Source organism: Nomascus leucogenys, chromosome 3 (genome assembly GCF_006542625.1).
Source record: "Nomascus leucogenys isolate Asia chromosome 3, Asia_NLE_v1, whole genome shotgun sequence".
Taxonomy (NCBI): Eukaryota; Metazoa; Chordata; class Mammalia; order Primates; family Hylobatidae; genus Nomascus; species Nomascus leucogenys.
Genome location: NC_044383.1, coordinates 144,836,653 through 144,859,824, shown reverse-complemented (window position 1 = coordinate 144,859,824; position 23,172 = coordinate 144,836,653). Strand labels below are relative to the sequence as shown.

The window sequence follows — 23,172 nt, the reverse complement described above, 5'->3', positions numbered from 1 at the left end:
CAAGGAAACAATTAAAATAGAATAGTTGGTGGCCAGAATTATTCTTAGCAGACCCAAATTATATAAGTTGTACCATCAAAACAGTACCAAGACATTCTTCCTAGCTTATTATACTATAAAGATCCTTAAACTTTTTTTTTTTTTTTTAATTGAGACAGAGTCTTGCTCTGTCATCCAGACTGGAGTGCAATGGTGCCATCTCAGCTCACTGCAACCTCCGCCTCCTGGGTTCAAGGGATTCTCGTGCCTCAGCCTCCCAAGTAGCTGGGATTACAGGCACGTGCCACCACACCCAGTTGATTTTGTATTTTGAGTAGAGATGGGGTTTCACTATGTTGGCCAGGCTGGTCTTGAACTCCTGACTTCAGGTGATCCATCCTCCTTGGTCTCCCAAAGTGCTGGGATTACAGGCGTGAGCCACTGAGCCTGGCCTTAAATACTCTTTCTGAACACAACGTATTTGGACTCCACCGAACGGCCACTTATCAGGTTGTCTGAGTCCTTAGTTGTTCCTGTGCTTGCTCACCCACTCTGAAAGGATTGGTCACCCTTCCCAAGGTCAAAAAGGAATGTTAGATGATATCAGGAATTTGCATGCCAAGTTCATAGAACTTTATGATTCCATGAAATGTTTCTCTGTAGCTATCATCTCAGCCAATGAAATGCTTACTGTATTATTTTTTTCTTAAACATTTCAGGCCAGGTACAGTGGCTCCCACCTGTAATTCCAACCCTTTGGGAGGCTGAGGTGGGTGGATCACCTGAGGAGTTCAAGACCAGCCTGGGTAACATGGTGAAACCCCATCCCTGCAAAAAATACAAAAACTAGCCCAGTGTGGTGGCATCGCCTACAGTCCCAGCTACTTGGGTGAGGTGGGGGGATCTCTTGAGCCTGGGAGGTGGAGGTTGCAGTGAGCAGAGATCACGCCACTACACTCCAGCCTGGGTGACAGAGCGAGATCCTGTCTCAAAAATAAATAAAATAAAATAAAATAAAATAAAAATTTCAGACCAATAAAGAGGTAGGAAGGAGGCTATAAAGGAAACCCGTGGACTACCAGGCACCTTAGTCAAGTATTACCAAGACAGTGGAAACCTCCATGCTTCTCTCACTGTGTCATCGCCCTGTCCTCCAGATTCAGTCACCGTCTTGCATTTTCCCCCAAGGTTACTAAGGGTGGAAAATAACCCCAATCCTTGTTTTGCCAAGAGTACTCTTTATGTATTTCCCCACTGCCTACTGACTGTTCTTTTGAAGTGACTACAGCTAGATAGAGCTTTAGTCACTTTTTTGTTACTGGTTGAGATTAACCCGGCACCAATGTGGAGACAGGCTCCAAGGTGATTTGATAGAAAGCTCCCGTATCAGTGGATGTGACTGTTCTGGGTACAATGGTTCTAGTCCGTGACACTGTTCTGAGCTTCCGGGAGGGCTGCCCTTCCTCACTTTAGTTTTAACCTTGTCTGAAGAACTCCCAGGAAGTTACCAACAGCCCTTCACCAGGCTCAAGAGGCAGACTTAGGATTACCCTTCTCTAGCTGAAAAACTGAACAATGGAAACCCGGCAATGAAGGGTCATTCAAGGTCTATACCTAGACTAACAGCAGAGAAGTTTCCAGTAGTCCTGGCTCCAGTGTTTCCTCACTTCCTTCCAAGGCACTGAGTATCATATATTAACAAAAGGATGACTTTCAAACACAAGGAACAGCTTCACCAATGAGGGCTAAAAGGAGAGGCAAGTGAAATATGCGCCAAGGTCCTGCCACATCCTAAGTCAGTTGTTCTCAAATTATGGTGTACATCATCAAAACCACGTGGGGACTTGTTAAAGATACAGATTCCCAGGGGCTGCCTGAGACTTAGTCTTAGTGAGCCATAATTCCTGAAGAAGGGCACTAAGAGTGATTCTAATGCATATTCAAGTTTCAGCACAGCTGGAGTTGAGTCTTCTGTGTGTGCTGGGGGGCAGGGGTTTAGGTTCTAAACCCTGATGAAAATAAATTACCCTTAGAAAATCTTAAAACATTCATAAGATACACTGTAGGTGTTTCCCTGGTGGGCAGAACAGTACAGTAACATGTAAATGCTATGTGTCATACTTACAGTAATGTAAGATACATGATAAGGAATGCATGTACAAATATGACTTTATACTATTTTAACTTATGTAAGAAAGATTATATAGCATCCCTGTGTATCCACAGGGGATTGGTTCCAAGACCTCTGAGGATACCAAAATTCTCCAATGATCAAGTTCCTGACATAAAAGGGTATAGTATTTGCATATAACGTACAAAATCCTCCTGTATATCTTAAATCATCTCCAGATTACTTATAATATGTAATATAATGTAAATACTTGTTATACTATATTCTGTATTGATTTTTATTGATATTTTAATTGTAGTATTATTTTTATTTTTTATTTTTTTCCAAATCTTTTCCATCCAAGGTTGGCTGATTCCATGAATGTAGAACCCACAAATACAGAGGGCTTACTGTACATATAAGTTGAGTGAGTTAAATGTTCATATGATATGACTCAGTGACACAAGAATACCATGAAATACATATTATCATTTCCATTTTACAGATGAAGAGATGGATGCTCAGTCAGGTTGACAGACTTTCCCAAACGGACCAGGCTGGTCAGTTTGCAGGAAGCAGAATTCAGACTTAGCTCTGTTTGCCTCAAAAACCTGCCATCGTTTCATTTTTATTTTATTTTATTTTATTTATTTTTTGAGACAGAGTTTTGCTGTTGTTGCCCAGGCTAGAGTGCAATGGTGCGACCTCAGCTCACTGCAACCTCTGCCTCGCGGTTGGTTTCAAGTGATTCTCCTGCCTCAGGCTCCCGAGTAGCTGGGGTTACCGGCGTGCACCACCATGCCCAACTAATTTTTTGTATTTTTAGTAGAGATGGGGGTTCCCCATGTTGGCCAGGCTGGTCTCGAACTCCTGACCTCAGGTGATCCGCTCGCCTCAGCCTCCCAAAGTGCTGGGATTATAGGCTTGAGTCATCGCACCTGGCCATTTCATTTTTACCACACTGCCACAGGCCACTTCATTTTTCAGCATTCCCCTAAAGGGTAAAGTTCAGAAATGCTCTTCAAGGTCTTGGGGCACCACTATTTCAAACACTCAATTTAGAAGACAGTATACTTCAAACAGAACGAGATAAAAATTAGATTAGAGGCATATCCTATTATGAGAGTTGGGAACCCAAATTGGCTAACCAGGCTCCAGGCAGTGATAAGGCGGTGAAGGTACTGATGTCCAGGTGGAAACATTATCAGTGCAGGTAATTTAAATATCTTTCATAGTTTCCTTTCTACTGCAGTTACCATTATATCTTCATTTTATTTATTTATTTATTTATTTATTTATTTATTTTTGAGATGGAGTTTCACTCTTGTTGCCCAGGCTGGAGTGTAATGGTGCGATCTTGGCTCACTGCAAGCTCCACTTCCCAGGTTCACGCCATTCTCCTGCCTCAGCCTCCCGAGTAGCTGGGACTACAGGCGTGCGCCACCACACCCAGCTAATTCTGTATTTTTAGTAGAAACGGGGTTTCTCCATGTTGGTCAGGCTGGTCTTGAACTCCTGACCTCCGGTGTTCCACCTGCCTCGGCCTCCCAAAGTGCTGGGATTACAGGCATGAGCCACCGTGCCCGGCCTATATCTTCATTTTAATAAAAAAGAAATTCAGGCCAGGAGCGGTGGCTCACGCCTGTAATCCTACCACTTTGGGAGGCCGAGGTGAGCAGATCACCTGAGGTCAGGAGTTCAAAACCAGCCTGGCCAACATGGTGAAACCCCGTCTCTAATAAAAATACAAAAAATTAGCTGGGCTTGGTGGCGGGTGTCTGTAATCCCAGCTACTCAAGAGGCTGAGGCAGGAGAATTGCTTGAACCTGGGAGACAGAGGTTGCAATGAGCCGAGATTGCGCCATTGCACTCCAGCCTGGGCAAGAAGAGCGAAACTCCGTCTAAAAAAAAAAAAAGGGAAAGAAAAGAAAAGTTCAGTCTTTCAGAGGGAATACACTTACCTGACTAGAGGTCAAAATCTCAGAAGAGGCCTCCCTCCTCTCTCTGACCTCTGAAATGCCCTGGATCTGCAAGTGGGAGATTACATGCCCTGACAAAGGGTTGCCCAAACAGCAGTGTATCCCTAGGAAGGCAGGTTAAGCATCAATTACTATGAGGCTAGCAGGAGCTAAGCATTCCACATGCACGATCTCATTTAATCCTTACAAGTCTATGTAGGTGGGGCTACTAGTATGTTCATTCAACAAATCGGGAAACAGAGTTTGGAACTTCGCCCAAAGTCACTGGTTTCTCTTTCTACCAGGATAGATTTAAGTGCTTACTAAGTGTCAGGTACTGTTCCAGGCGTCTTACATGTACTAACTCATTATCCTCATTACAACCCTCTGATACAGGTGCCATAATTATGCCGCTTTACAGACAAGAAAACTAAAAGCAGAAAGGGAGGAGTAAACCCAGGAGAGGAATTCAGGAGAACCTCAGGTCTCAACGTTTAGCCAACATCACAATCACCTGAAGGGCTTGTAATACACTGATTGCTGCGCCCAGCCCTGGAGTTTCTGAATCCTAAGGCTCAGCAACACCTAATTTCCACTTCCGCAAGTTCCCCGTGAATGCTGTTGCTGCTCGTCTGGAAGCCAGACGTTGAGAACCCCTTCTAGAGTGAGCTCTCCCGCAGCAAATTCTACTGACCCCCAAAGCATGTGTTTTGTGTGTCTTAAAAATTTGTTGAGAACCATTAGCAAAGAACAAACAAAAAAACTTAATTCCTAGAATTTCAGAGAAATCCCATGGAGCTTTTTGCCAGTCACGTCAAAAGAGGTCACAAACGTGCCCCTTAACCAGAGCTTCGGAAGGCGGCGGCTGGGCCGGCCACGTGCAACGAGACTGGGGCCAGGTGCAGCCGCCCCAAGGCCGAGGCCTCAGAACCGGCCCCCGGTCTTAGCCCCAAGCGATCCAGCAATTCCCCCAGGCCGTCCGCCCCTCCAGATTTATTTACGTTTTCCTGACTTCCCCCTGCCCGCTGTGGGACAAACCGCCTCCCCACTTGCATCTGCGAGGGGAGTAGCGCGCACTTCCGCCAAGTTCCGCCCCCACCCAGCCCGAGGCCCCGCTGCCGCCATCTTGCGGGGGGCGCACCTCACAGGTCGGGAGCTGGGCGGGAAGGGGCGTGGTCCCGGGACCCGCCCCGCCGGGGCTCTTGGGAGCGCGGGCAGCGAGCGCACTCGGCGGACGCAAGGGCGGCGGGGAGCACACGGAGCACTGCAGGCGTCGGGTGAGGCGTGCGGCGGCCGGGGTCGGGACGGGGGTTCTGGCCGGGGGGTTCCTGGCGGAGGGCCCGGGCGGGCGGCGGGGCTCGGCGGCAGGTGTGGCGGCAGCCTAGGGGGCGCGGCTCGGGGTCCTCGCCCGGCACCCGCGGGGCAGGTGGAGCTAAGCCGGTCCGCGGCCCCGCGACCTTCCCCTCGGCGCCGGGTCCCCTCAGGTCTCTCCCGAAGGAAACGCGGAGCCTGGGTGCCTGGGCGCCGTCCCTCGGCGGCTCCCAGGCGGTTGCAGTTTTCGAAAGAGTTTTTCAAAGGCTTGACGGTTGCGATTGCAGCCGCGGGGCAACGGTTGCTACACAAAGTGAAACTTGCCGAGTGCTCGGCTCCTCACGGGCTTCCTGGCAGCCCCGGGAAGTTCCTCGGCGGATCCCGAGCCTGCGCCCCCTATCTATGGACCCCTCCCCGCCTGGTGCCCCGCGGGCTCGCGCCGGCTCTCCCGGGACTCCTTCCTCCCAGGTGTTCCCTTGCCCCTTGCCCTCTCTCTCCCAGGCCGGCGCTCCCTCTCCCCGGGCCTTTCCCCCCCCCCCCCGGGTACCCCTGGGTCCGCGCCCCCTCTTCTCCGCCTCTCTCCGCTGGGTTCACCTCGAGTGTTCCCCAGACCCCTCCCCGCCTGGCGCTCTCTCCCCTGACCCTCCCGGCAGAGTGTTCCCCCGGGCCCGCGCCCCCTCCCCCCGATCCTCCCCACTGAGTGTTCCCCCTGCCCTCTCTCTCCCGGGCCCGCGCCCCCCACCAGCCCCTTCATGCTGGGGGTCCCCTGGGTGCGCACCTCCTCTCTCCGGACCCACCCCCAACTGGGGGCACCTCCAGTGCCCGCCGGCTGCCCCTTGGGCGCGCGCCCCCGCTCTCGGGCCCCTCCTCGCCGGGGGCCCGGCCCCGCCCGGCCCGTGCCCCCTCCCCATGCCCGCGGTGCTGGGCGGGGCGCTGACTCACCCGGGCCCTGGCTGGCCGGTTCTTAAGCGGCAGCGCGCGGCGGGCGCCGAGTGTCGGGCGCGGCAGGAGGACAAGGCAGGGCGGGCGGACGGGCGCTCTAAGGGCTCTGCTCTGACTCCAGGTTGGGACAGCGTCTCCGCTGCTGCTGGAGAGTCGTGTTTCCGGGGATCGAGGATACTCACCAGGAACCGAAAATGCCGAAACCAGTAAGTTGCCCCACTTTCTGGGCCGGGCGGACGGAAGAGGCTTCATTGGAGAGGGGAGGCACCTGCACGAGGTGTTGGGGCAGTTCCTGGGGAACAGGGAAGAACCCTTCTCACGCAGTAAAAGGATAGGAATAGGAGGTTGTCGCCGCTCTTTGTTACTTGTTGACCCTTTTGTGGAGCGTTAGGAAAACAACATTTTGATGCTTTTCTCTGCAGTCTTTTTCTTTGTGAGCCCCCTCTTCAGTAGTTACGGTCTTTTCTAAACACTAGAGGCCCTTTTACACTGCTTCCGTCTGTTTTTAAAGGGTATAGTAATATAACTTCGAAATTTCTTAAAAAGTCCAAATCACAGGGAGACTCAGATGGCTTCCGACCGACCACACACACCAGTTCTCAGAGTTCCTAAGGGTCTGAAACCACAGGCGCCCCAGATCCAACTGGGGAGATTTTAAAAGGCGTTTGGGAGAGGAGACTGGCTTTCGGAAGTTGCCTTTCAGCTTCGCTTCCTACCAGGCCCATGAAGCGGTGCCCTGTTCACCAGCAAGCTTGCTGGCTGCAGCAGAATTTCTGTCTCTAACAGGAGGTTAGCCATGGACTCGAATTGTAGATGCAGGCAGCCGGGTCCTGGCCGGGCCGAGCACTCCTGGTCAGCTGATGAAACGGCTGTGCCTGCGCCTCTGTCTCCTCGAATCTGATTGTGTTGAGATTGCTGGCCAGACCTGGGGGTTTTAGGCACAAGGCAGGTTCTCTGGGACTGACACTTAGAAAGTTGTATGTATTCTACCTGCTTTTAACACTGGGGAACTGGTGACTAGACATTGGGGAGAAGGTTTAACATTTTTTGAGTTTTGAATCACAGTGGAGGAAATATCAGGATTCATTACAAATTGGGATTACAAATACATCTGGAATTTTTTTTTTTTTGGTTTTTCAAACAAGTTGGTTCTGTAATCAATGCTTGTGTGCCTTTTTTGGAGGGAGAGGGGAGGAGGGAGCGGAGTCTCCGTCTGTGGCCCAGGCTGGAGTGCAGTGGCATGATCTCTGCTCACTGCAACCTCTGCCTTTCAGGTTCAAGCGAATCTCCTGCCTCAGCCTCCCGAGTAGTTGGGATTACAGGCATGTGCCACCATGCCCAGCTAATTTTTGTATTTTTATGGAGAGGGTTTCACCATGTTGACCAAGCTGGTCTAAAACCCCTGACCTTAGGTGATCCGCCGTGATCCGCCCACCTCGACCTCCCAAAATGCTAGGATTACAGGCGTGAGCCACCACACCCGGCCTTGTGTGCTTCTTCTACTGTTAAATTTTATGTTCTCTAAGATCTTTGTTAGAGGTATTAATTTTGCTGTTAGGATAAAGACTATTAATATGCCAGTAGATTCAGAAGCCAATATAATTTTTGCCTAAGTTACATCAAGATGATTCATTTGTGATGCAGAGTATTTTCTATACAAAATTTTTCTTTTTAATTCAAACTTAAAAGTGACACGTGACATCCAGGCTTGACGGTGCCTGTGGTATGAAACTGACCTAAGTACAACCCCTTACTCAGGCAGAGCTGAGTGCAACGGTATGCAGAGGAGTGGTCAAGAAGGTTACCCGTCTGGGTGTGTTTTTTTTTTATTTCACTAAAAGAAGAGATACAGAGCTCAGCTAAAATAGCACTCAGGAAAAAGTTAACCTGTTCTCCGTCACTACTTTTCTTTCTCATTTCTCATAATGAATGATAATTTATTTTTCTTGTTTTTTTTTTTGTATCTTGGTAAAATATACAATTTATTCTCTTTCTTTTAGGTTTACATTTCAAGGTATTAAGTACATTTACATTGTTACGTAGCCATCACCAAGGTCCACCTCCAGAACTTTATCTTCCCAGATTGAAACTCTGTACCCATTAAACTCTCCCTCCCCATCCCCACCACCAGCCCTTGGCAACCACCATTCTACTTTCTGTCTCTATGAATTCGACAACTTTAGATACCTCATATAGGTGGAATCGTGATAGCGTTTGTCTTTTTGTGACAGTCTCATTTCCTGTAGCATAATGTCCTCAAGGTTCATCTGTGTTGCAGTGTCAGAACTCTTTTCTCTCTTTTATTTCTTATGGCAGGTATGTTTTCATTTCATTTTGTTTTAAAGGTCTTTTATGATAGATCAGAACTTAAAAAATGTTTCTGACATTTGACAAAGTGAAGATAGTTGTGAAACTGTTAAGGAAAGACAGTAGCCATCACCTTGTGTATTAGAGCCAGTCTTTGAAAGACTGTATTCTGTATAATATCTACAATTACAATTTTCAAACTTTTTGAGGCCAGGCGAGGTGGCCTGATTACAGGCATGAGCCTGTAATCCCAGCACTTTAGGAGGCTGAGGCAGGCAGATCACATGAGCCCAGGAGTTTGAGACTCGCCTGGCCAACATAGACTGTGTTTCTACAAAAAATAGAAAAAGTAGCTGGGTGTGGTGGCTGGTGCTCTGACTGAGGCCGAAGTGAGAGGATCGTTTGAGCCCCGGAGGTCAAGGCTGCAGTGAACTAAGATCAAGCCACTGCATTCCAGCCTGGGCAGCAGAGTGAGATGTTGTCTGAAAACAAACAAAACCCCTTTTTTGAGAGGCTTCCTTTTAGGTCAGCCATACCTGTCTGCCATGGGAAATTTCTCCCTGCCTCCTCTTTGGCAGAGGAGGGTCTTAAAGATAAGTTAAACACACTAAGCCTTTCTGTGTGTAAATTATATTAGAGCCATCCCACAAATCACTGAGAAGAGCATAGTAGGTTGTACATATTTGAATATGACACTTCTTAAGGCTGTTAGAGAGGATCCAGTTAGTTTTGGTTTGGTTTGGGGTTTTTTTGCTGCCTTAGTAAATGTTAAAATGAAACATCCACCAACAGCTCTGTGGATGTGTCCTTTAGACAAAGGTTTATTGATTCTAATTATTCAAGCCTAAGTTAAGAATGTTAGCGAAGAATGTTAGGTGGTTTTCTTGGGCTTAATGTTTAACAACTGGATTAAGGGGCAAACACACTTAAAGGTTGGATACCTCTGAGTAGTTGGCCTTCCACCTGATTCATTGCAACTGTTAACCCATGAATTCAACGGGCAAAGTATTTTTGATTGATTTGTCTGAACTGAGGGAGTGGATGACTTTATTCATAAAATAGTATAACTGAAAATACTTATTTCCTGTGTTTTCTCCTGTTTCCCAAAAGCAACAGTTACTTAAAAGACTGAGGCCATACACAGTGGCTCATGCTGGTAATCCCAGCACTTTGGGAGGCCGAGGTGGGCAGATCACAAGGTCAAGAGATCAAGACTATCCTGGTCAACATGGTGAAACCCCGTCTCTACTAAAAATACAAAAATTAGCTGGGCGTGGTATGGGCGCCTGTAGTCCCAGCTACTTGGGAGGCTGAGGCAGGAGAATCGCTTGAACCTGGGAGGTGAAGGTTGCAGTGAACTGAGATTGCGCCACTGCACTCCAGCCTGGGCGACAGAGCGAGACTCCGTCTCAAAAAAAAAAAAAAAAAAAGACTTGAGTGTTTATTCATCAGCAAGCAGAGTGAGCTGCACAGAGGGCGAGACAGACCTCGTTCTCTGGAAGCTTAGTGTCTGGTACCTGGGCCAAGATGCCGGTAAATGCTGAAATTGAAAACCCGCTAAGTGCTGTCAGACTGGGAAAGAGCCTAGGTAACACATGACGCAGTCGAGAGGAAAATCATCTAATGGGGAAATCGGCAGACTGTATTGAGAAGTAACACTTCAGCTGAATCTTGCTTGAGGGCTGGGGGGTGCACGTGGCAGCACTCCACAGGGAGGAACAGCTGTGGTCTGTTGTCTGGTTTTGCTTTTCCCACAGCTGCTTAGGGACTATTCATGTGTGACTGGCTGATGTCCAAGGAGGGTGATTTGGGGTTCCAGAGGGAGCCTTGGCCTCTGTTCCGGCCAGTCCCCAGGACATGGTGTGCTGTGTGGCCTTCTGGGTCTGCCCCATCTGGGGAGAGGTGTAGGAGTTGGTGCTCAGATCATTGGTCCTGGAAGCATCCTCTCTGCCCGCCCCTTCGTGTTAGGGTGACTGCGGAGCGCCTTTCTCCCACACTTGCTTTCTTCTGCCCAATGGAAAGAAGGCATGGGGAGTGAGCAAGGAAAACGGCTGTAGTTAAGCTTTGGAAGGAAAAGGGGGTTGTGTTCAGGGCCGAGATCTCTTTAAGCTGTCATGAGAACCACAGAGCTGAACTGCCTTTAAGTGGCTCCAGCACATCTTACCTATTCATTTCTGAAGTGTTGTTATAGACATTTCTAATATAAAAGCAGGTTTACCTTTCATTAGGAAAACTCTGAAAGTGTGTTCGCATTTCTACTGTGCCAAAATTTTAAGGTAATTTCTGAGATTACCTTGTCTGTTTGGGAATACATAACCTTTTCTGTTAAACAGTTTAACAGGGACAATTTACTGAATGTACTCCCCCCCACAACCCCTTCTCAATTGAGGAGGATGCATAGCATCTGTTTCCACCCCTCCTCCTCCACGAGGGGCAGTGGTGAATTAGTAGCTAACATTTTGCCATGTGGCAGTGAGAGGTGCTGGGAGGATGAGTGATTTGCCATGATCACACTGTAAGGCACAATGAATGTATTTGGATGTTCACAGACACAGTCTCTGTCAGTGGATTTACAGTCTGGTTTCGGGGACAGACAGCAATCCCAGAGTAAATGTAAAACTGTAGCTCCAGAGAGTATGCCTAAAGAGGGGTACATGAAGCCTGAGAGTAGATGAGGTGTGTGTGCTGGTGGGGGTGCAAATAGGGGAGGTCAGGAAGGCATCCTTGAGGACGTGACCTCCCTGGGCAGAGGTAACAACCTGTGCAAAGGCTCTGTCTGTGGTGGGAGGAAGTGTGAGTTTGGGGTTCCACATGAAGTCCAATGTGGCTAGAGAGGAAGACAGGTCAGGCCATGCCTTGTAAGCTATTCTTGGGCGTTTTTTAGTTTAACTTGGGGTTTTGACTGGGAGGTGACATGATCAGATTTGCCTTTTGAAAAGTTGACTGTGATCTGTAATATGAAAATCACAGGAGGCAGGAGACAGCAAGGGTAGTTATGGTAGACCACTGAAGGAGCTCATAGCTTGGACCAAGGTGGTGGTGGTGAGAACAGAAATGGATGCATTTGAGGGTTCTTTGGGAGGTAGAATTGATAGCGCCTGGTGATGGGTTGGATATGCAGGGCCAAGGGTGGTCTTGAGGCTGACTTCTCGTTTCTGGCTTGCGCAAGTGGATGTGTGGTGGTGCCGGCGCTAAGTAATCCTGGAGAAGGACCAGGTGTGGGGGAAGGCGGGGAGTCTGGATTTGTTGTTACATGTTAATAAATTTGTGACAATGATTGATGAAAAAAGTCGTTGCCTTCTTTCATTACTATAACCTCTGCCCCCCAAAATATTAAAGGACCAGACTCCTTAAACTACGTTATTTTTAAATCCAAATAATTCAGTAGCTTTTTGTTTTCCCTGAGTATATGTACACACTGTACATACCTGAAGTTAAGAGGAAGGGTTAATTTAGTGCAGTATTCTCAAAATTTTGTGTACACAATTGTGTGGAGACTGTTGATTCCTGCGTCCCTTGAAGAACTAATAATGACTTCTATCTCTAGGGTGAGGTGCAGGCTGGGTGCTTATGTTTTAAATAAGCTCTCCAGATGGTACTGCTGGGATTCAATAGGAAAAAGGCAGTTATTATATATTCCTTTCTCCTGCACCCCAATCAAGCCCAGTGTGATTTCAGAGCACCCATTTGGGCGAAAGCAGTCACTGATGCCCAGCCGTCTGGCATTTCAGAATGTTATTGAGTGCTGTTATTGGTATTTGGGACTCCAATAGGGGCTAGGATGACTGTTTGTGAAAAAGAGCCATAAAAATAAGAATTTCATAGCTAATTTACTGCTTACCTATACTTGGGCAGGCCATTTAGCATAATATCCTTCTGACTTTTGAGTTTCTCTCTGCAGGGAGTCCAGTAGCAGAGCTTCATTTGGCAGTGCCCAGTGGTCTCTCACATTTTGACTCTTTGTTTTCAAAGAGAAAAAAAGAGGCTAGACATTCCCTATAAATGGTAGAGAAGTAAGAGATCCCATTCCTTGTTCCTCTTTTCTCTTTTATTCCTTCCACACTGGCCTCTTTTGTTAATGAAATAATGTGATTTTTTTTTTTTTTTTTGAAGACAGGGTCTCACTGTGTCAGCCAGGCTGGAGTGCAGTGGCACAGTCACAGCTCACTGCAGCCTCAGTGCCCCTGACCTCCACCCCTGGCTCAAGTGATCTTCCCATCTCAGCCTCCTGGGTAACTGGGACCACAGGCACACGCTACCACATCCAGCTAATTTTTTATTTTTTGTGAAACGAGATCTCACTGTGTGGCCCAGGCGGCTAGTCTCAAATTCTTGAGCTCAAGCTATCCTCCCACCTTGGCCTCCCAAAATGTTGAGATTATAGGTGTGAGCCACCATGCCTGGCTGATAATGTGATTTCTAACTGTTGAATAATTATAGTTTGGGAAAGGAAAACAATATCACTTAGTGAACTATAATTTTTTTCTTAATTTTTTTAACTTAAACTTTTATATATCTTTGACAATTTGGAGATTCTTAGGGTGGTTTGATATACCTGCTTTCTAATGGTAGTTAGATGTTTCAACTCTATTCTGAAGCAGTGAAATTCAGTCTGCTTTCAAAGTCAGTGAATGCATTTTGAATTATCCCTTATTTCAGTAGTAACTACTTTGAGACTCCCCAAGTACTCCAATTAGTTTTTAATTTCAGCAGTAAATGTGTGTTTGTTGAAAAGACCAAAGGTTGCATTATTTCCCTTCTGACGTATTTACCATCCATGCCTATTGACATAAAAAGATTTTTCCAGACTTAAGTAGTTTTCAGAACCGAACAAAACCCTTGTGCTATAATGGCGACTTAGAGACTTTTGACTGAAATGCTTGATATGTTAATATACATAATTTTTTTCAAAATGAAACCACAAATAGCTATAAAAAATTTCATAGCTAATTTACTGCTTACCTGTACTTGGGGAAGCCATTTAGCATCTGTGAACCTAAATTTTGTCAGCCGTAAAATGGGAGTTAGTTTTTAAGTGGAAAGAATGTTACATAAGCTAAATGGAGACAAAGTTTTTACCAGTGAAATCCAAACAACTCATCTTCAGATGCTGTAAGCTTTATGTGTTTCTTTTGTGTTTCCCCACCCCGCAAATGTTTTTCAAACTTACCCTGTTAGCTTAAACTTTGGGTTCCTATAAATGAGGGAAAGTTTGTCCATTGGTCTTCTCAGGGAAAAAGCAATATGAACAGTTTGGGTTATCTTAGTAGAAGGGAGGGCTCTGATTTTCTCTCGTGTCCATCCTCTGTGTGTTCTAGTCAGAATTCCCTTATCACTCACATGGGTACCACCTTCATGTTTTGAAGCGCTATTGTATCCCATTATGTGCTTGGTGCAGGGACAATGAAAATAAGATTGGTTTTGCCTTTAAGGAGTTGTCAGTCTCCTAGTGAGAGCAGATGTGTAAACAACTGCAGTGTAGTGCATGATGGAGGTCTTCACAGAAGAGAAGGGTGCCCTGGGGACCAGGGAGGGCCTCCCAGGTGGTAAGATCCTTTGGGTAAGTGTGGAGGGATGTGAGCTTCCCAGTCAGCAGTGGTCAGTTCTGTTTTCCTTTATTCATTAACCCCTTCTTAACACTTACGGGTAAATAGACTGTTTCAAAGGAAATGTAAAACTTCATTAATAGTTATCCTTTTAATCTAATATACTTGAAAACAAAACCTTGAAAGCAAAATAAAAAATATCTCACCATGACCCACCTTTTATTGATAGGAGAGGAACCAGTATCACCTGAGGATCAAACTCTAGTAGTCAGTATATCAGATTTTGCTCATATTTTTAAGTTTTTTTTTGCAAGTCTTTTCATTTTTAATACTCAAAAAAGTTTCATTTTTTTTATTTAGCTTTCTGACTCTGTGCTTGTGCCTTCAACACTTTCACAACGATTTTCTGCTCCTCGATAAGGAAAGCACGCTTGATCCTGTCACGAACACATTTAGCACACATGGAACCACCATAGGCCCTGCTGACATGTTTCTTTGTTTTGGACAATCTCATAAGAACTTTAGGTCTTACAGCACGAACCCCTCGAAGTCTGCCTGGGCACACACCACATGCACATTTTGGTGCTTTCCCAACCTTCTTGGTATAAAGGTAAACAATTCTATTACCAGGGGTTCAGGACAGCCTAGTTTTGTTAGAGGCTGTATTGTAGGAAAGCCTACGTCAGTATGTCAAACGTTGGACCATTCTGAGTGCCTGCAGACAACGTCCCCGGAAGAGCCATATTTTTAAGTTTGAAGTCATTTTTCTGCAACCTAATTTTGTTTTCCATTTTTGCCTGAGAGATCGATTTTAAACTGCCTGTGTGGACAGTTGTCATTTCAGATATTGTAAATAATTGTTTTTACTTTAGGATGGGGTAGGTAAACTGTCATCTCAGGGTGAGTCTGGCTGTGGCCTGTTTTTATTTGGTCTACCATCTAAAAATGGTTTTTATATTTTTGAAGGATTTTTAAAAAAACAATATGCAACGGACTCCAAATAAGGCCCTCAAAGCCTAAAATACTTACTGGCTGGCTCTTCAGAGAAACAAATGGGCCAACTCCTGCTTCTAGCATAAAAATAATTATTGTTAAGCATTTGTTATGACCTTGTATATATTTTACGGTTGGACTAATATTTGGAAGCAGATCCACCCCAATGGTTCCAGTTTTTAAAAAATTGTTCTCAAAGAACAGAATGTGTTTTGTTAGCCAGTATTGAGCACATCATGGGCTCTGAGCATGGACTCACAAACTACTGAGGAGAGGCACAGTGGTGCTGAGGTAATGTTTTAAACAAAGCTGGTGTTCGGGTGGGTCTTTGTGTAGAGAAAGTGGCAGTATCTTGTGTCACACTTGCTAAGCTATTGTGTAATGACAGATTTCTGGCATATGCTAAAAGAAAGCAATTTGTACCTGATATTTGAGTTGGAAAGAGAATGTTATGTAAATGAATTGCTTTTTTCCTCATTGATAGTTTAAAATGAGCTTTTGATCTACTATAGTCTGTATGTGAATTTCTGACTGCAGATGTTTTATAAGTCCATTCCTGATTCAGAACACCCTGTCTAAAGTACAGCTCCATCTCCGTCTGTGCCGTGCCCCACTTTACTGCACTCATAGAACTCGGTCTCCACCTATAACGCTGTCAGGTGCTTGTTTATTTGTGCTTTTTGTCTTTTCTGTCAGCAAAGCAAGAGGATAGGTGTTGTTTTTGTGTTTTTGAGATGCGGTCTTGCTCTGTTGCTCAGGCGCGAGCGCAGTGGTACAATCATAGCTTACCACAGCCTTGAACTCCTGGGGGGACCACAGGCGCTCACTACCACACCTGACTAATCTTTTTATTTTTATTTCTGTAGAGATGAAGTTTCACACTGTTTTGTGCAGGCTGGTCTCAAACACCTGGCCTCAAGCCATCCTCCTGCCTCAGTCTCTCAAAGTGTTGGCGTTATAGCCATGAGCCACTATGCCTGGCCCAAGTTTGTTTGTTTGTTTTTTGTTTAGCATTATTTTATAGCAAACTTTAAATTCTTGTTTATTGGCAGGATAAATAGAGGGAAGGAGGACGAGCAAATAGGTAAATACCTGCCTCCTAGTGGGTAATCTTGGGCAAGCTTTTTCACCTCTCTCTGCCTCCTCATCTGTAAACAAGATCCTGCGTGCCTGCCTGGGATGCCTGCTGAGATGGCACATGGGAAGCACCTGGCCTTATGCCTGGCCCTGGTCAGTAAGGGCTGTGTGGTTCCACTTGTACCTGATAAATTCTAATCTGATTAAAAGCTTTACTAGCTCGTGATGGTCATTCTTTTCCTCTAATTTAGCAGCCCAGTGAAATAATGTAGTAAGTAAATGTAACCTTGCTTTTTGTCCTTTTGCTGCCATGATGAACACAGCTGTCTTGCTAGACCTCTGTTGACTTCAACAGGGATAGCACCAGGTTTATTGGAAATTTACATATGGGACAGTATAGTGGTGGTGGGTTGGACAGAACAGCAACTGCTTCCCGAAAGCTTGCAAAAAGCATGCAGTTTACACAGCATTTTTACTTAACATACTCCCCCTAACAGCCTCCACCTGGCAGCCTAAAAGTGCTTGTGGGCTGGGGGTTCAGATGTTCCCCATAGATAAGGAATTGATTTCAGGGTTGGCCACTGGGATTCCTTAGCTCGAAACTCCACACACACATTCTTCTTAAGTTACCGATGTTAGGTACACCTGTACAACCACCCTGCATAAAATTCATTCATTCAACAAATAGAGCACCTACTTTGTGCCAGGTTTTCAGGTACTGGAGAGACATTGGTGAACAAAAAGGGGCTTTTAAAGGATTATCACCTGCTTGGTTGACAGTCACATCCAGTGAATGGTGGAACCCATTTCCTGCTAATGTGTATTTGAGCCCGAAATGCACATTGTCCCACCTTTCCTCAATGGCAAAATGCTCTGGAAAGTAGGTGCTGGTCTGACTAAATAAAATGGGCTTTCTGTTTGGAGTTGTAAAGGGAGCTGTGCCTTCCTCAGCCCCTCCTGAAAGAAGACCTGCTCTCAAGAAGCTTGTATTGCAGGGGGAAAGACACATGTCTAATACATTGTCGGGGTGGTGAGCGTGCTACTGTAAATTTTCACCTAGGCTTTGGCAAGAGCTAGAATTAACTTTCATTCTTTACTAACTCTTTGAAGCGTTAAAACCATTGGGCAGAATGACTTACGAGTGGGCCCACTGTGATGTGTTTTTGTTGGTTTTCTGTTAAATCACTTTTGGGCTGGACAGTGAACCATGATGGTCTTTCTTCAAGAACTTGTTTTTGCAAGGGTTTGGTGATACGTCCATCATTTGCCAAACCCACTTACTCTACCATCCTTTCTCAGGTGCTGTGGTTCAGGGAAATGATTGTTTTGATAGTATTTTACCTATTGCACCATTACTTCATCTGTAAATTTCTTATAAAATATGTCTTGGGATCCAGCCTTTTTTTTTTTTTTTTTTTTTTTTTGAGACGGAGTCTCTCTGTCGCCCAGGCTGGAGTGCAGTGGCGTGATCTCCACTTACTACAAGCTCCACCTCCTGGGTTCACACCATTCTCCTGCCTCAGCCTCCCGAGTAGCTGGGACTACAGGCGCCCACCATCACACCTGGCTAATTTTTTTTGTATTTTTTAGTAGAGAGGGGGTTTCACCACCATGTTAGCCAGGACGGTCTTGATCTCCTGACCTCACGATCCACCCGCCTCGGCCTCCCAAAGTGCTGGGATTACAGGCGTGAGCCACTGCGCCCGGCCTGTTACATTTTTAAAGAGAAAATTGAACCACAGGTCACTTGGTTAAAGCTTAGCACATAAATATGAGATTGGAATCACTTTATTTGTAAACATATATATAGTGTATGTTGGTACAGTATTTTCATTAAGGTGTGTTTCATTGCCTCAGTTAAATAATTAAGGGTATTGGCTTCTGCGATGTTGAAATATTTGCTTACATAATCCATTGCTGTTTGGGTGAGACTCTTAAATGGATTTAGACGGGGAGATAATGGTGAGAAAACTGGATTTTTTATTTAGAACCTGGCTGAACAAGGCAATGTGGAAATAGTGTGATAACAAGGTGCATTACATAACTTGAACAAATCAACCGCAAAAAGACATTTTCAAACAAATGGAGGAAAATTGAATAATATTTACTGAACTTGATATATTAAGGAATTGTTTTAAATTGTTGGATGTGATAGTGGTATTGTGATTTTTTTTTTTTTTAGTGCTTTAGAGCAATATACTGAAGTTTTTACAAGTGAAATAATGAATGAGGGCCTTAAAATATGCCAGCAAAAACAAAAACAGTGAAAAAAGAAGAATGGTGTTGAAGCTGAAAAAAGAGTGTGTGGAGGATCATGGTACTACTTATTCTCTCCACTTTTATGAATGTTTTCAGCTTTCCATAATAGAATATTTGCTTTTAAAAAGCATGTTAAAGTGTAGAAAGGGAGAGATGCTTTACTTTTGCTCGTCATGAAGTGCCTGAGTGTTGAGGTGGGAGGATCTCAGGGCAAGGGCAGGTTCCCCCATTCCCTGCTGCTGGGGCAACCTTTGTGTTCTGGATCAAATGAGTGACTGATTTAATCCCACCCGGGCCATCTCACCCTCCATGCACATGTTTTAAAAGGAGGTCACTACTCAAAATTGCAGCTGACTTGGAAACACGTAGAACGATTTGTTCCCAGTTTTTTCCCACTATTACTCTGTATTCCCAATATTTTGAGGGGCCCATAGGAATGGGGCACAGTGCTGTGACCCAACTGGGAACAGGTCATTGTCTTAATAGCGATTTTCTCAAGACTTGAAAATTGAAATGAACAAAATAAGGAGCATCTACTGGGTAGGGCTTTAGCCATTTTAAGAGATAAATCTACATACTGGGGCTGTGGGCAGGGATGGGGGAAGGAAATACAGCAAACCATGGGTTGGGGTTGGGGTGAGTGATAGGGTTGTAAAGTGTACACCATGTCTTCTCCAGTCAAGTAATGATGTATAAATTATAATGCCATTTCAGATGTAACATACTTGATACTGACAGTATAAACTGAAGAGTTTTTTTAATTTTAATTTAGTATAATTTCAGAAACAGTGATTTTATTTTATTACTTTTTATAGGACTAGAAGGAATTTTATTAATTTTTTTGCACACAAAACTAAACATTTTCTAAAAATACAAACAAGATGCATATCAAACATATTAGGAAGGTTGCACATGGGAAGACGGGGAATAGAAATGGGGGGTGGGAATTAAAGAAAATAGAGAGGGACTTCATATGGATCAATGATAATAACTCAATTCTCTATTTGACAAAGAAGAAGGAGAAGGAAGAGGAAGAAAAAGAAAGTGGGATAAACAAACGGTGATTTTAAAAGTAAGTTTTGGCGGGGTTTGCTTATTTAAGCAAATTTTGTAAGATTACTGATTCATTTTGGATTTTTTTAAAGAAGCTACTTTGGTCTTGCTAATTTTTGATAGACAGCAAAAGTAAAGACTGGGGTGAGTTCAAATCTTGTCTAATCGAAGTTTCTTACAGGAGAATATTGCTCATGTGATCTTAACTAGGGGCAAAAATTTATCTCAGCAATGGCGCAAGACTTAAGTATGGTTTATGTCATATGTCCTCTAAAACAACAGGTTAGCAAATAAATTTTTGACCTTTTTCTTTTCTTTTTTTTCTTTTTCCAAGATGGAGTCTCTGTCACCAGGCTAGGAGTGCAGTGGCGCCATGTAGGCTCACTGCAGCCTCCAACTCCCTGGTTCAAGCGATTCTCCTGCCTCAGCCCCCCGAGTAGCTGGGATTGCAGGCACGCGCCACCATGCCCAGCTAATTTTTGTATTTTTAGTAGAGATGGTTTCACCATGTTGGCCAGGATGGTCTTGGTCGCCTGACCTCGTGATCCACCCACCTCAGCCTCATTGTTTCCTAGACTCACCTTCTCACCCCCGAGATCAGAAAGGAAAAGCTCTTCACAGGCTTCTAAATTTACAGAGACAACCATGCGTTCCAGGTGAATAGTGATGTTTAATCTATAGGCTTTTAGTTCCCTATGTTTTCTGAGCTTAGAATTAAAACTGACTCTAGCATATAATAAGCCATCTTGGCCTTGTCCCTTTTGTTTATGTGTATAGTTACTAAGTTTACTAAGTAGTTACTAAACTTAAGTTTCTGTATATAATTACCTGCACATTTCAGTGAAGCATGTTGGTGATGAAGTATTTATGATATACCTAGTGAAACTGAAATCACATGGTATACAATCAAGACTTAGACTTAACGAGTTTATTAGATAAATTCTTGTTCAAGGTCACTTTCTCTTTATTTTGCCTGTCCTGGGGTGAGGAGATGAGAAGGATGTAGATTTTGTTTCTAGAAAGAATAGTTTCTTTTGCTGAATGTAACATCCTTTGATTATTTCTTTTCCCTTTCCTAGGGGAAAGTGGTGTCTAAGAATTCCAGTTTACTTCCCTGTTAGATAACACACAATGTATGTTATTCCCAGTGTAGAAGAAGTTGGTTCTTAATTAGAGACACTCACCAAAAAGGGAATTAAAAACTAGCAGCTAATAGGTATCAGGAGCATTCTTCTCTTTTTTTTTTTTTGGGACGGAGTCTCGCTGTGTCACCCAGGCTGGAGTGCAGTGGCATGATCTCGGCTCACTACAAGCTCCGCCTCCTAGGTTCACGCCATTCTCCTGCCTCAGCTTCTCCGAGTAGCTGGGACTACAGGCGCCCGCCACCACGCCCAGCTAATTTTTTGTATTTTCAGTAGAGACGGGGTTTCACTGTGGTCTCGATCTCCTGATCTCGTGATCCGCCCTCCTTGGCCTCCCAAAGTGCTGGGATTACAAGCGTGAGCCACCGCGCCTGGCCAGGAGCATTATTTTCATATGCCATCAGCAGGTCGGAAATGGCCATCAGTGTTACTTGGCAGTGCAGGCTTGGAACTCGGGCATGACTAGCAGTCATTTCATTGTCAGATCTATGGAAAGCAGCTCCTTTCTGCCTCCCAGACGCAGTGGGACAGTAGGGAGGGCTTAGCACAGAACTCTTCCCAACCTGGTTTTAGAATGACCCTCTTTTGGACGTGAATGCCCAGAAAGTTTCCTTCTAGTTCTAAGGTCATGATTTTCTTGCTGATTATAATGAGTGCAGATGGGACTGGTTTGTCCGCTTTTTGTGTTTGTTGAGCAGCCTTGGTCTGACAGGATGTGGGTCTAGGGGCAGGAAGTGGCTTACTCTCAGAGGAAAAAGGAGCTATTTAGAAGGATTTGAGATTTCATTACATGTTCTTGAAATTATGGGGTAGCTATTATTCTGGACTCATATATTATATATATAAAATGTTACTTAATGTTTACCCTGGAATTGGGAAATACAAACTTTTCAAAAGTTTAAAACCATTGGCATCTATTTAAAGATGCTATTTTAGGAGTAATGTTAAAGAGCCAGAGCTACACAGATATTTTGATAGCTGATTACCAGAAGTTGAGGGTCTCGGTTCCCGTAACCATTAAAAAAAGGTCATCAGACGAGGATAACCGTATACCTTGTATCGAGTACTCATTTGGAGTCACTCTACCAGTTATACTTCATCACTATTCTGATTGGTCTACTTAAAACTAATACATTTATATAGCATAAAAATATAACATCATGTAAATATGTGAAAAGTCAAAGTTACTAGGAAATTCCAAGCCCCCACTTCTGTGTCAGTACTCTGCCCTGTTAACATCCGCTGCACGTTAAGAATTTAGCCTTGACATTTTAAGTTTAGCCTAATGGTGGTGCTGGAGGAAGTAGTAAGGAGAACAGTTTAGAAAAGGAGGTGTGAGTGGCATGTAGTGTTACTTTTCATCATTTAAATTACTGAAAAAGTTCCTTAAAGTGCTTCTGGCTTCTCTGAGAAATGAGTTCCTGCTTCCCTGTGGCGTCAGGAGAATCACAGGGTAGGAGACACGGCCCCTAGGATACTGGACATGGGCTGGATGCTGCATTTGAGGGATAAACCATGTATGGTTCTTGTGCTTAAACAAGCAAAAACCTGGCCGGGCGCGGTGGCTAACACCTGTAATCCCAGCACTTTGGGAGGCCAAGGCGGGTGGATCACAAGGTCAGGAGATCGAGACCATCCTGGCTAACATGGTGAAACCCCGTCTCGACTAAAAATACAAAAATTAGCCGGGCGTGGTGGCGCATGCCTATAATCCCAGCTACTCCGAAGGCTGAGGCAGGAGAATCGCTTGAAAACCCGGGAGGTGGAGGTTGCAGTGAGCCGAGATTGCGCCACTGCATTCCAGCCTGGGCAACAAGAGTGAAACTCCGCCTTAAAAAAACAAAAAACAAAAACAACAACAACAACCAAAAACCTAACTAGCCATAGTCAAGTAGAAGTATACAGATATTCCAGAAGAACTAAACTATAAGGTGTTTGTAAATATTTAGATGTGAATGAGTATAAGCAGAACGCATCATAAAAAATCATAACAAAAATTGATATTTGGTAAATTTTCCTTTCTGCCAGACTTGCTGACAGTTAAAATTGGAAACAGTGACTGTACCCAAAAGCCTTTTTATTCAGGTTAAAAGTTGTACTCCCATTTCCTAAAATAAGGACTGAACTGAGAAACTCCAGCTACAGCTGCTTGGTTTTCCACAGAGCTAAGTTGGCTCCTTAGATGCTGAAGTCTGTAGTTATGACCTTGCTTTCATTAGTAGTTGGCACCTGGGCAGGTACTAACCAATGAATGCCCTTTACACCTGGCAAGAAGGAATGGGTGGGGAGGCCAGATCGTTTCAATCTAAAGGGCACTATGTTGTGGTGGGTTACGTTTTTTGATAGACAGACACTGCCTACAGGCAACTAAGTCATGCCATTAACTGTCATTATCAATCCATGTGTAGCCAAACTTGAATTCTCCCGCTGGTTAGCTTCCTGATGGGGAACAACAGCTGTTGAAACTCACAGTGTCTGCAGCTCCATCATGGGCC

The 23,172-nt window shown here is 44.8% G+C and overlaps 1 protein-coding gene and 1 pseudogene across 2 annotated transcripts in view; one reads left to right on the top strand and one right to left on the bottom strand.

Moving 5' to 3' along the window:
- Positions 1-5,222: 5,222 nt before the first annotated feature.
- EZR (ezrin) overlaps positions 5,223-23,172 on the top strand; it is a 54,537-nt gene continuing 36,587 nt past the window's right edge. The window contains exons 1-2 of the mRNA XM_030809915.1: positions 5,223-5,324; positions 6,422-6,506. Of these exons, the coding sequence (XP_030665775.1) occupies positions 6,495-6,506 (12 nt within the window). The 5' untranslated portion in view covers positions 5,223-5,324; positions 6,422-6,494. The remainder of the gene's footprint in view (positions 5,325-6,421; positions 6,507-23,172) is intronic.
- LOC100582290 lies at positions 14,467-14,859 on the bottom strand (annotated as a pseudogene). The gene has a single exon (XR_122318.4). The product of XR_122318.4 is annotated as a 60S ribosomal protein L34 pseudogene (transcript).